The sequence below is a fragment of the Sinocyclocheilus anshuiensis genome, unplaced genomic scaffold (assembly GCF_001515605.1).
Source record: "Sinocyclocheilus anshuiensis isolate Anshui unplaced genomic scaffold, SAMN03320099.WGS_v1.1 scaffold487, whole genome shotgun sequence".
Lineage (NCBI taxonomy): Eukaryota > Metazoa > Chordata > Actinopteri > Cypriniformes > Cyprinidae > Sinocyclocheilus > Sinocyclocheilus anshuiensis.
Window position 1 is genome coordinate 1,002,967 of NW_015548240.1, and position 12,473 is coordinate 1,015,439.

The 12,473-nt window shown below is 37.1% G+C and overlaps 1 protein-coding gene across 5 annotated transcripts in view; it reads left to right on the forward strand.

The window, feature by feature from the left end:
• The window catches only part of LOC107654971 (mitogen-activated protein kinase kinase kinase 4-like), a 31,814-nt gene that overhangs the window by 17,900 nt on the left and 1,441 nt on the right, over positions 1-12,473 (forward strand). For 2 of the 5 annotated variants that reach the window (XM_016442329.1, XM_016442333.1), the window contains exons 7-26: positions 87-203; positions 935-1,034; positions 1,117-1,200; positions 1,286-1,555; positions 2,471-2,620; positions 2,990-3,151; positions 3,931-4,064; positions 4,677-4,755; positions 4,836-4,914; positions 5,083-5,185; positions 5,522-5,653; positions 8,322-8,422; positions 8,506-8,586; positions 9,303-9,494; positions 9,581-9,651; positions 9,738-9,854; positions 9,944-10,103; positions 10,283-10,405; positions 11,515-11,621; positions 12,047-12,226. In XM_016442329.1, the coding sequence (XP_016297815.1) occupies positions 87-203; positions 935-1,034; positions 1,117-1,200; positions 1,286-1,555; positions 2,471-2,620; positions 2,990-3,151; positions 3,931-4,064; positions 4,677-4,755; positions 4,836-4,914; positions 5,083-5,185; positions 5,522-5,653; positions 8,322-8,422; positions 8,506-8,586; positions 9,303-9,494; positions 9,581-9,651; positions 9,738-9,854; positions 9,944-10,103; positions 10,283-10,405; positions 11,515-11,621; positions 12,047-12,226 (2,542 nt within the window). The remainder of the gene's footprint in view (positions 1-86; positions 204-934; positions 1,035-1,116; positions 1,201-1,285; positions 1,556-2,470; positions 2,621-2,989; positions 3,152-3,930; positions 4,065-4,676; positions 4,756-4,835; positions 4,915-5,082; positions 5,186-5,521; positions 5,654-8,321; positions 8,423-8,505; positions 8,587-9,302; positions 9,495-9,580; positions 9,652-9,737; positions 9,855-9,943; positions 10,104-10,282; positions 10,406-11,514; positions 11,622-12,046; positions 12,227-12,473) is intronic. The other 3 variants (XM_016442331.1, XM_016442330.1, XM_016442332.1) reach the window with 3 other exon arrangements.

A 12,473-nucleotide genomic window follows, 5' to 3' on the forward strand; every position in this document is an offset into this window, starting at 1 on the left:
AAAAATGATTGCATTGATTCTTTAGTTGGAATTACAAATCAAAGTAAAGTGCACAAAAAGCATCACTACTGGTTTGTCTTTTCCAGTGATATTGCTGGCATGCTGCTAAAATCCACTGGAGACTTTCTGGATGCGGGCCTTCAGAAGAGTGGTAATGAATTCTGGGAGTGTGCGGATGACAGCACTGCCTCGGATGAAATCAGGTGTGTCTGAGACAACAGTTAATGAGTAATAAACACAGTGCTAGACTTATCAAAGCCTGTGTTCATTGCTACGTCATCAGATCTGTCTTATACATTCTAGCAAAAATGTTTGTTAATCTAAAAACTAGAACAGCTAGGGATATAGAGAGAATAGAATAGAGACTATATAGAATGAGATTAGAATCCAATTCTGTTCGGTGCCGTTAATGTCAAACACAAATGTAGTTGTAATATCTATCTGAAAATATTAGTTTTATTCAGCAAAGACACATTAAATTGATCAAAAGTGACAGTAAAGACATTATAGTGTTCCAAATGATCTATTTAAAAAAATGCTATTCTTTTTATCTATGTATTCTATGTATATCTATGAATCCTAAAGAAGTATCACGAATACCACAATTTTAAGCAGAATATCTGATTTTAACACTGATAATACTAAGAAATTGTTTCTTGAGCACCAACTAGCATATTAGAATTATTTCTGAAAGATCATGTGACACTGAAAACTGGAGTAATGGCTGCTGAGAATTCACAGGAATAAATTGTATTTTAAAATATATTAAAAAAGAAAAACATTATTTTACATTGTAACAATATTTCACAATATTACTATTCACTATTCTACTGTAATATTTTTAAGACATCCTAAAAAATCTTACTGACCCCTTACTGACTGATTTTTTTTTTAAGCATTCAGCATTTTATCCCTGTTTTTTCTTTCCCTGCAGACGTTCGGTGATCGAGACGAGTCGCTCGCTCAAAGAGCTCTTCCATGAAGCCAGGGAGAGAGCATCTAAAGCATTAGGCTTTGCCAAGATGCTGCGCAAGGTGAGTTCACTTGACACTATGTTTCCACTGTGGTGTGTCACTGTGATGGACAATTTTAACATTCTGCTTTACTTCTGCTTAGGATCTTGAGATTGCTGCAGAATTCAGGTTAACCAGTGGAGTTCCCTCTCTCCTCCAAGCACTGAAGGCCAAGAATTATGTCAAAGTATTAAGACGTTCCTCTATATTAATGGTAGTCTGCTATAGATAGATGCTCTACATGTGCTTAATAACTTTGTCATTTTTCTTAGGTCCAAATCCCAGGACTGGAGGAGCTCCAGGTGTTCGTGCCTTGTGATCTGATGGAGCAGCGGCTAGTCATCTTACAGCTGTTGAATGCAGCAGCTGGAAAGGACTGCTCGAAAGAGCCAGACGAGATCCCAGAAGATGAGGCCTATCTGCTCATTAGCAAACATGGAGTCGGGGACTCGAGCACCGATGGTGCCTGGACTGAGTGGGACGGCACTGTGCTCAAACTAGTACCTCGGATGGAGACTGTGGACACATTACGGGCCATGAAGGTATGAAGCTAGGCGTGCGACGACGTATGAAGCTTCTCAGGTTAACCGTTCAGTGCTCTTAGTGCACAGAAATGAGTCACTTCCTCAAAAAAGTAGTTATTTACATATCAAAAGTCTGGAGTGATTAAGGTTTTTTTTACATATTTTTCTCATAAAGGCTGTATTTATTTGATCAAAAATACAGTAAAACGGTAATATTTTGGAATATTACCATTTAAATAGTATTAAAATTTCAGTTTATTTTAATAATATAATAATATTACAAAAAATAACTTCTATTTTAGTCATTACTCCAGTCTTCAAGGTCACATGATCCTTCAGAAATGATTTATCATCTATATTGAAGACAGTTTTTTTTCATGCATATCTTTTGGGTAACCATAATACACTAACTTCCAAAAGTTTGGGGTAAGATTTAAAAAAGAAATGAATTACGTTTTTTAAAGGACGCATTACCTTAATCAAAAGTAACAGTAAAACAAATATTAAGCAGCAAAAACTGTGTACATCACTGATGATGATAACCATTATTAATAATTGAGCACCAGGAATATTTGATGATAACTTAGAACCAAGTTATCATTATAATGATATGAATTAATGAATTATAATGGTTTCTGGAGGATCATGTGAGACTGGAGTAATAGCTGCTGAAAATTCAGCTGTGCCATCACAGTAATAAATTACATTTTAAAACTATTCAATAGAAAACGGTTATTTTATATTGTATTTTGTATATATTGCCCATTTTAATGTATTATTCTGTCTTTGAAGAAAAAAATGTGTTTTACAATTTTTAGGTTTGGAATAAATCTTTGACTTTGGAAAAAAAAAATAGAAAAAATAACATTTTCAAATTCAGTTTACAAGTTACCCATTCATTACAGCTTCTAATATGTCATATATGATTCCTAGGTGGACAATCTGTTGCTGGTTGTGATGCAGTCGGCCCACCTGGTGACACAACGCAAAGCCTTCCAGCAGTCCATGGAAGAACTTCTCACCCTCAGCCGAGAGCAGACATCCAGCCAACCGCTTATTGTCTCCGCCCTTGAACAGCTCAAGGTGATGCAAACTAAACCCAAAAAACAAACTAGATTTTGTGGTCCCAGTTTCTGTTTTCTGACATATCAGCTGATGTGTACTTGTCTTCTGACTGTCACTTGAGTTTTTGGAGACCCACTTTCAAATCACATCAAGCAGGGGTTTCAATCTGTGTCACTTAACGCTGGTGTAGCATACACTTCACTCAATACAAATACGCATGGAAATCCCTGGATTAAGGAGCGCAGAGACTTTCGGTTTGGCTCCATAGACATGAGTTACATTATGTGATGATATGAAAACATATAAACGGCACATCAGCAAACCGGATGTTTGCAAAGCAGTTTTGGTTTGAGCTGCTCTTTTAAAGAACATTTTTTGTCCTTTCAGAATGAGGCTCACCAGCTATGCATCAAGATCAACACCGCGATCGACCGTGTGGATTACATGTTCACGTCAGAGTTTGAGGCTGAGGTGGAGGAGACGGAGAAAGCCACACTGCAGCAGTATTACAGAGAGGCCATGATTCAGGGCTACAACTTTGCTTTTGAGGTCCGAACCTGACAGGATTCTGTGTATATGAATGCTGCACAGCACCTTAAAGTCACCATGAAATCAAAATTGCACCACAATTAGCAAACAGCAATCCAACTGATCCAATCAATTCCCAATGGACAAATCAAGTTCTGCCCTACATTTCACTATATATGACACAATAGTGAAGAAAAGAATGCCATTTCTGGTTGAAGCAACTTTAAGTATCTTACTAATCTATTAGACATAAAAGAGTGCAATTTTTGTCCCAGGACTATCAGAAAATGTGTCACTGTTTCCTTTCCCTTTTTTAAGGCTGTTAAAAAGAGCTAGTAATGAGATGGTGTAGTTTAGTGGTTGAACGTCCATGTGGGTTTCCTGCACCCTTGAATCTAAAAAAAAGTCTAATTAGTAGTTGGCTAATAAGCTTTAATTTTCTTCAGTGCTGTTTTTATATCAATGTTTACGTTAATTAGCCATGTGAGCTAAAAGCACAGAAGAGGTGGAAAATACATCTCCAACAGGTGCAGAACTAAAACAGAAAACATGAAAATCCTCAGACTGTTCACCTATTCCCTTTATTTTTAAAATAAAACAGCAAAGTTTCAATCATAGATCTTTGTCAGGCAGTGTGCAGATGTTCCTTGTTTACTTTCAAGCTAACAACACAGAACTAAAAGAAGTTTAAAGGGGGAAAAAACATGTTAAGGATACAGTGTCAAGTATGAAGAAGGCAAACACACAAGGATTTTTCTTGAGTTTTATCAGTTCAGCATATGTTTTTTGCTTTCCTGCAGTATCATAAAGAGGTTGTGCGGCTGATGTCTGGAGAGTTCAGGCGGCGGATAGGGGAGTGTTACATCGCTTTTGCCCGCAAGTGGATGAACTTTGTCCTCACAAAGTGTGAAAGCGGAAGAGGCACTCGTCCAAGGTGAGTAGGCTGTGTTCCAAAAACAAAGAGGGTGTTATGCAGTCTATTTCCTACATAGGCAGCTATCTTCTAGGGCATCTTAACTTTAAAACATCAAAATTGAATGATTTGGAACGCCCCACTCATGCACTTATATCAAGTAGCGTTATCCCCTCTCAGTTGATTAAAAAAAGAGTTTGTTCCAATACAGAACAGTGTTCTAATAAGCATAGAAAACATAGTACATACACAAGTTTTGAGTGAATGTTTTTTTTTCTTTTTTTAAATTGATGCTATGTTTTTTTTAGATGGAATGCTTCTTAGACTTGTTTCAGTTTTTGTTTAGGTTCTCATTTTCTGTAAAGGATGCATGCAGTGCTAAAAAGTTTTCTGAGGACCCTGCATTTTCATGCTGCCTACATTTTGGAGCAGGAGTGTGTCTGTGTTGCCTTAACATGCTGTCTCTGTAGGAAGCTCACTGGGTTTTGGAGCACAGCCAGTGTTTCATCCCACAGAGATGCTAATGTTCAAAGAAAACGTTTCCAGCTTCTTTCTCAATAAACTATATTGCCACCTTGTTTTTTAACAAGCTTTCAAATGTTATTTGAGGTTACACTTTTATTTAATCTCTAGGTGGGCGACGCAAGGCTTTGATTTTCTTCAAGCGATTGAGGCTGCGTTTATATCAGCCTTACCAGAAGATGACTTTCTGGTGAGATATCCATGCCCTGTTGTATTAATATCTGTTTTGCAATTGCAATTGAGTTTATAGTTGTTAATCTTGTCTTGTAGAGTTTGCAAGCTCTGATGAATGAATGTATAGGGCATGTTATCGGTAAACCGCACAGTCCAGTCAGTAGTATGTACTTTGGTAAGTGCTCTCTTCCTCTGCGGTGTTTAAGGTCACTGTTTATGCTCTTAGCTTATGCGATTTACATAGTTTTAAATATTTTTATTTTATTTTTGGAATTAATTAATTTGGCAATTGGTAAGAGTTTAGCAGTAAATTGATAATGGCATCTGATGCAAAATCTTCCAGCAGGCCCACGAAACAGCCCTCGACCTGTCAAAGTTCCCCGTTGCCACAGCGATCCTCCAAACCCACACCTCTTTATCCCTTCATCTCATTCTGAGGCCTTCAGGTAGGTCATGCCCTGGGTCTTCACCAATAGCACATCTTAGTGCCATTATAATGCTTGTGCATATGTACCTCCTATGCATGCCCTTGTGTTCTGTTTAAACTGGAGAAGGGTTTAATTAAATGAGTCACGCTGCTTTTAATGCTGTAGTTTATATTAATGCTTTAACCACTATCTGTACTGCAACATAGAGCTTCATATGGGTGTTGTGTTTTGTGTTTGTATGCTGACATTAGAACATGTGTAAAGCTGTGCCTCATTTAATAATAAACACTTTCACACATGCACGCATCATCCAAAGCAGAATGCTGAGGCCGTCAGTCTGTTTTTCCACCACAGCTCTCGGAGTCTCCCGTGTGATCTACGTCCCCAGTTGTGTCCCCCAGGTCCCCGTCCTGCCCCTCCATTACCCCCAGGGGAACACGGCCATGCCACCAAATCCAAATGCGGCGGCGTGCCCAATGACACCAGGTAGTCAGGACCACCCATTCTCAACCCCAGACGGAGCTCTGCAACATTTTCAACATCCTAGGCATTGCATCCTTGTTAGAACAGCATTTCTCGTGGGTTTTGGGGTTCATGAGTGAATTGGCAAAAATTTGAAATGTATTATAAATGTTTTATGCCAACAACAGGATGATGGGTGACAGAAAACTTGGAACAGGCTGCTCTTTCTGTAAAATGTTCTGTTTTCTCACCCAAGTCCACGAGAAAAACATGCATTTTCTGAGTAATGCTCTTTTTACACAGGATGTTGTGAAATTAAAGGGGTCATATCATCAGGAATCACATTTCCTTGAACTACTGAGAGGCGGTGTGAAAACATACTATCACAACCTTTACAACAACAGCTCAGTACAAAAATATATATTTTTCAAACTGCAAAAATAACTTTCTGAAATACTTTTTGGATTTCCTATGTCAGAAAGCCAAGATATTAAAATGGCCAGTCATATTTAAGTATCAGCAATGCTTTGAAAATGTGTGAATGTTCGCTAAGCCTTGTGCAGTATGTAGCAGGATTATTATAGTTAACTAAAACCATAAAAAACATTTATCTTCATTGAAATACAGTAAGCATTACCTGAAATAAATCATTTCTCATTTTAATTTAGGTTAACTTGATGAACTAAAACTGCAATAAAAATAAAGAAAAACTATATAGGCATTAAAAAAATACTAAAAATGACAAAATTATTTTTTTTATTTTTTACTAAAATGGAAAATATAAAAATAAAAACTAATTCAAAATACCAATAAAAACCACAATAGTACTAAAGAAAACCCTGGATGTAGCACCTACTGCTCTGCATATGCTTCTTAAAGGATTCCAATATTAAAGAGGACATCGGATGCCCATTTTCCACAAGTTGGTATGATTCTTTAGGGTCTTCGTGAAATGTCTGAAGAATACTTTGGTTAAAATTCCTCATTGGTCGTGTAAAACTAAACCCTTTTTACCTTGCCAAAAACAAGTTCACAGACATCATGCTTCTTCAGTGGCTCTCATGTTGGGAGAAAAAAAAAGACTGTTTACATCCAACTACAAAACACCTGCATAGTTTACAAGACAATGTTGTCGCTACAGCTGCTCCAGCGTGGAGAAAATGGCTGACAGCATACAATTGACAGAGGGCGGCAATATGCTAATACAGGACAGCCGTCAGCAGTTATGGGCGGGGTCTGAGCAGTATGACATCATACTTAGAAAATGTAAAAAATGGCTTGATAATTGAGACTGTTAGGTTCTTTGGGGATTAAAAAAGGAGTGAATGGATTTTTAGTGTGGTTGTTCACACTGCTAGGACACATTTATTTACAAACTCCATGTAAAAGGGAGTTTTGCATCTGATGTCCCCTTTAAAAATAAAGTTTAGTTCAGTATGGAATCATTTTGTGATTATCACATTGTAAAGGTGTTGCATTATTGCAGCATGAGGCAGCACAAATGATATTAGACAACAAAACTGCAACTCATGTGTAAGTGCAGAAAAATGCGTTTATGCTGTATTTCATTTCATATGGAAATGGGGCATAAAAGGCTTGGCAGTAAAAGGCAGTAAATTACCTGTTTATTTCAATTCAGTGTCAGAGAGAGACTGAAAATAGTTATTAACGACTGAATTATTACACAAAAACATTAAAAATAATAATAAAAAAAAAAGTATGATAAGACCTCTTTAAGTGTAACACATTTAAGTACAGTACATGAAAGCGATGTAGTGCTTCTTCTCAAACTCCTTGCCAGCTAGTTTGGATATATAATCAGCCCACAATAACTGTCTTGATTCCATGTTGCTGTGCACTTCAATACTGTATGAGCCCTTAGCAGATGATTTGCTTGAATGATAAATGTGTTTGGTGAACTATGATCTTTTCAACTTTCATAGTGTCCAGCGCTTCTGTTGAGGCATGCATTAGCACGCATCATTGGCTTAAACACCCTGTCCCGCTGCCATCAGGGACATCACTGAAACAAAAATACACGTTGATCCAAGTACATAAAGATCTGAAAGTGCTGTTTAAGAATCAGCTCACCTCTACATGGGATTGTTCGTTAGTAAATGAAAATGTCTGATCCTAATCAGTACTCTGATATATTTGATATAACTCCCAAAATCCATTGTGCCACTCAACACATTCTCCTTATTATGACAGCAATAAAAGAATGAGGTTGCATGTTACAGTGATTCTACCACGGTTTGGCACAGCATCAAGTGGAAAGGCTAAAAACTCTCTTAACTATGGTAAAATCACTGTAATGCATGAGTGCCTTGTTGCTTGCAGTAATAATCAGAATAAACAATTCATATATATATATATATATAGGCTGTCAAGCAATTATTAATAGCTTGAAGAGTAGTTGACAGATAACTTGTTCATTAACTTTTAAGTTAATATCAGAAGCAGAGGTCGTTGTATATGGTTTGAAAGAGCTTAATGCTGCTTATTGTGATTCATAAGACTGCTGCGCTTGAATAGAGCTGGCTTTTCCATCTGCATTATGTGTTGCTGTGTGAAGCATGCTCATCATATCTAACATGTTTAATTTTACTTACTGCATGCAATGTGTCTCAACCTGTTTGTTTGAACGAAGGTGGTGACTGTATATAACATTTGACTCTCTTCTGCCACACAGGGTTTCTAGTGTACATGAGAATGACCGTCTCTCATCTGTGCCGGCGGAGCTGCAGTTTAAATCCCTCAGTCGCCACTCCAGCCCGACAGAGGACAGAGAAGGTATTGATGCATCACTTGACTTTGCGCAAAGTGTCATTTTTTTTATTAAACATACTCTCGTAAGTTTTCTCTTGTATTTCCAGAGCCCTCGTATCCTAAAGCAGACCCCAGCAGTACCGCCCGTCGCAGCTGGGAACTCCGCAACTTCATCAGCCAGTCAAAAGGTAAAATAAAGAAAAGAAATTATGATGAGTTCATGTCATGAAAGAGGATAGATGAAAGTACATCTGTGCAAAATAGCTTAAAGTATATATCTATATTTTTCACACCTTCTGACAAAGTTCTATATACAGTATTATAAAATAAATATTTACCTACAGTACACACACTACTGTTGTGTTTTGGCGAGAAATTAATACTTTTATATAGCAAGGATGCATTAAACTGATCATAAGTGACAGTAAAGAATTTTATATTGTTACATGTATCACGGTATACACAAAAATATTAAGCAGCATTACGGATTTCAGCACTGACAATTAGGGTTGGGCTGATAGGCGATGCCATCGTCCATCGCTGATGGCTAACAGACATCACGATGTTAAGCTGACATTGTGATTCCCCAAAAATACAGATTTACTGTATTTTTGATCAAATAAATCCTGCCTTGACAATAAAAACGTTAAAAGATTCATACCAACCCCAAACATTCAAACTATAGTGTATATTTTAACTAAAACATTTTAATACATGAAATATACCACACTGAGACTTCAGTGACGGAACAAATGTTTAAGTCAGTTTTGAATTGATTCATTTAAACAGCATTTTTATTTTAATGTATGATTTATTATTAGAATTTATTATGAAGATTTGCAAATATAATGTATTTAGCAACCCTTTTGTCCTTAATTTTTGACATTTAAAAATTGTCCTGCAGACACTGCAGCACGTCAGAGCCCTATGGAGGCTGTGCGGCGCTCCGTACGCATCTTTGACGACAAGCACTATGTGCTCATGAGACGACGAAACATCATCGGACAGGTATGCAACACCCCCAAATCCTACGACAACGTCATGCACGTGGGTCTGCGCAAGGTCACATTCAAATGGCAGAGAGGCAACAAAATAGGTCAGTGTTCATCGGTATGTGCACATTACATAGTAGAGGCTTTTTTGTGGTATTATTTTAATAACACTTTTCCTCTTTGTTGACAGGCGAAGGGCAGTATGGAAAGGTTTACACATGCATCAATGTGGACACTGGAGAACTGATGGCCATGAAGGAGGTATGTGCTTGAGACTGTAGTATATTAATTTCATATATATAAAGCACTATAAGCACTTCAATAAATGTAACTGAATTTGCTTCCAGATTCGCTTTCAGCCCAATGACCACAAAACCATAAAGGAAACGGCGGATGAGCTGAAGATCTTTGAAGGAATCAAACATCCCAACCTTGTCCGCTACTTTGGTGTTGAGTTGCACAGGGTAAAAAGCTTTGTGTGTTTGTGTTATGTGAAGGTCTGGTCGTCTCTTCTGTACTTTTAGTCCTTATTGTTCCCTGTTGGCTCTTGCAGGAAGAGATGTATATCTTTATGGAGTACTGTGATGAAGGGACCCTGGAGGAAGTGTCTAGACTGGGTCTGCAGGAGCACGTCATCCGCCTCTACAGCAAGCAGATAACGACGGCAATCAACGTGCTCCATGAACACGGCATTGTACACCGTGACATTAAAGGTGTTCATTTATTGTTTCATTTGTGTCAAGATTTTAATTTTCTCCGTTACTTTTTTCTTCATCAAAATGATAGATGCAGATGTACTAAATGACATTTTCATAATTAGCTAGTTAATGGAATGTCTAGCTAATAATTATTTTATTGCATCGCTATTTATTGTTATTCTTTTACGTCCCAGGAGCCAATATCTTCCTCACGTCATCGGGCTTGATAAAGCTAGGGGACTTCGGCTGCTCAGTGAAGCTGAAGAACAACGCTCAGACCATGCCTGGAGAGGTGAACAGCACACTGGGAACAGCAGGTGAGAGAGACTTAAAGTTGTAGTTCCCAGGTTTAGACACCAGAGGGCATGTCAGACTTTTTGAACAGTATGGCGATGTGTCCTAAAGCCACACCTGGCATACCGAAACACTATCCTTACTGTAGATCTCAAAACACATGTTCTTTTTGATGTAAAACTCTGTGAAGCATGCTGGAGGTCTAGACATTTGTTTTAAACTGTTTTCTTATCACCAGTGCTGTCAAAAATTAAACACAAAAGAGTATCTTATGCTTTTTTTAATGGTATCATCATATCTCATGATAAAGGGTCACTTGGCAAGCTGAAACGCTTCCTGGAAGACTTCAACAGTATGAAAAGTTGCACAATGTCCGTCACTAAAAGTTTCATTACGGTTTTATTTTAGTATTATTTATATACTTTTATAATATTTATTAATGTTTTGCAGTAGCTGTTATATTTTCATTTTAGTTGTTGTTTTTCTCATTTTTATTAGTTTTTGCCTTTTTAAATTATTTTATCTAGCTGTATTTCAGTTTTAGTTACTACTTAGTTTTAGTTAGTTGCCATTTTCGTTGAAGTTTTTCATATATTTATACTTTATTTCAATTAAACTATCTTTGAAAGTTTAACAACAACAACACAGCAGTTACCTCATCACAGGTTGTATCGATAAATATTAAGAATGTTTAACAAATGGTAGCATTTTGAAATGTAAAATATAAAAGGACGTTTAAGTGTTAAATATAGCTTAAATGCAAACTATCAATCTTGTTAACTTTCAAAAATAGTTTGCTTTAAGTTAAAATTAAATATTAATATTAGATGAGAGACTTAAACTTACAAAAACTTAAACAAACATTAATGTTGCCTTGGCATCTGACTGAAATAAGTTTAAGTACGATTAAAATACTACAACTGAAATAAATAAAAGCGAAATAAAAAATTAAATGATAAAAGCACATAAATTGACAAACTTAAACTAAAATTAAAATGGAAAATATAAAAATAAAAGCTAATTAAAAACTTAAATACTGTAATAGTATATGAATAACAATAAAAGAACACTATCTGGCATATGTAGCATTGTGGTAATTACCACAAAATACATTGTCTTCTCTCTTTTCTAGCATACATGGCTCCTGAGGTCATCACAAGAGCAAAGGGTGAAGGTCATGGCCGTGCTGCTGATATCTGGAGCCTGGGTTGTGTTCTTATAGAAATGGTCACTGGAAAGGTAAAAACCTGGTCTGTGCGCATTTTTTATGGTTATGCCTAAGTTTGGTTCTTTATTTACCCATGTGCCAGCTTTTCCTCAAACTGGTTTGAAGATAGCTATCTGTTGTGAAAACATGTCCACTCTCATTCAACACCAAATCAAAAGGAATTTTCTTTGTTCTTACAACCAGTTTGGTTGTTTGGGCATGTGTAGACAAGCCCAAACAACCAAACTGGTACTGCTGGATAGGGCTTCCTGAAATGTAATTAATCAAATTTCCACCAATTACAACAAAACAAGATTCAGTTCAGGTATTCACCAGCTTTAAAGTTTATTGTTTTTGTAGTACCATCATTCAGTGACAGGTTTTTTTAGTGTGAAAAAAATCTACAAAAATCATGTTACTTTAAGTAACTCATGTTCTATCCTGTTTGCTAATTCAGAGGCCGTGGCATGAATATGAGCATAACTTCCAGATCATGTATAAAGTGGGAATGGGCCACAAACCACCCATTCCTGAAAAGCTGAGCACAGAGGGGAAGGACTTCCTGGTCCACTGCCTGGAGAGTGAACCGAAGCGGCGCTGGACCGCTAGTGCCCTGTTGGACCACCCCTTTGTCAAGGTATGAACTCCTCCTCGCCCATACAGCTTGTTATTTCCTTCAGCTCATTCATAGGGTTACTCATACGAAAGGGATGAGGCGCTGGCTTCTGGTGCCAAATTTGTACAGAATGCCAAATTTCCAATCTGTTACCCAAATTAGATCCAACCAGCACGTTTAGTACATCCACCAACATGTTACACACTTGAAAAAACATGAAAGCAGACGCTGACACAACTAAATTCTCACTTTGTGCAATAAACACAAA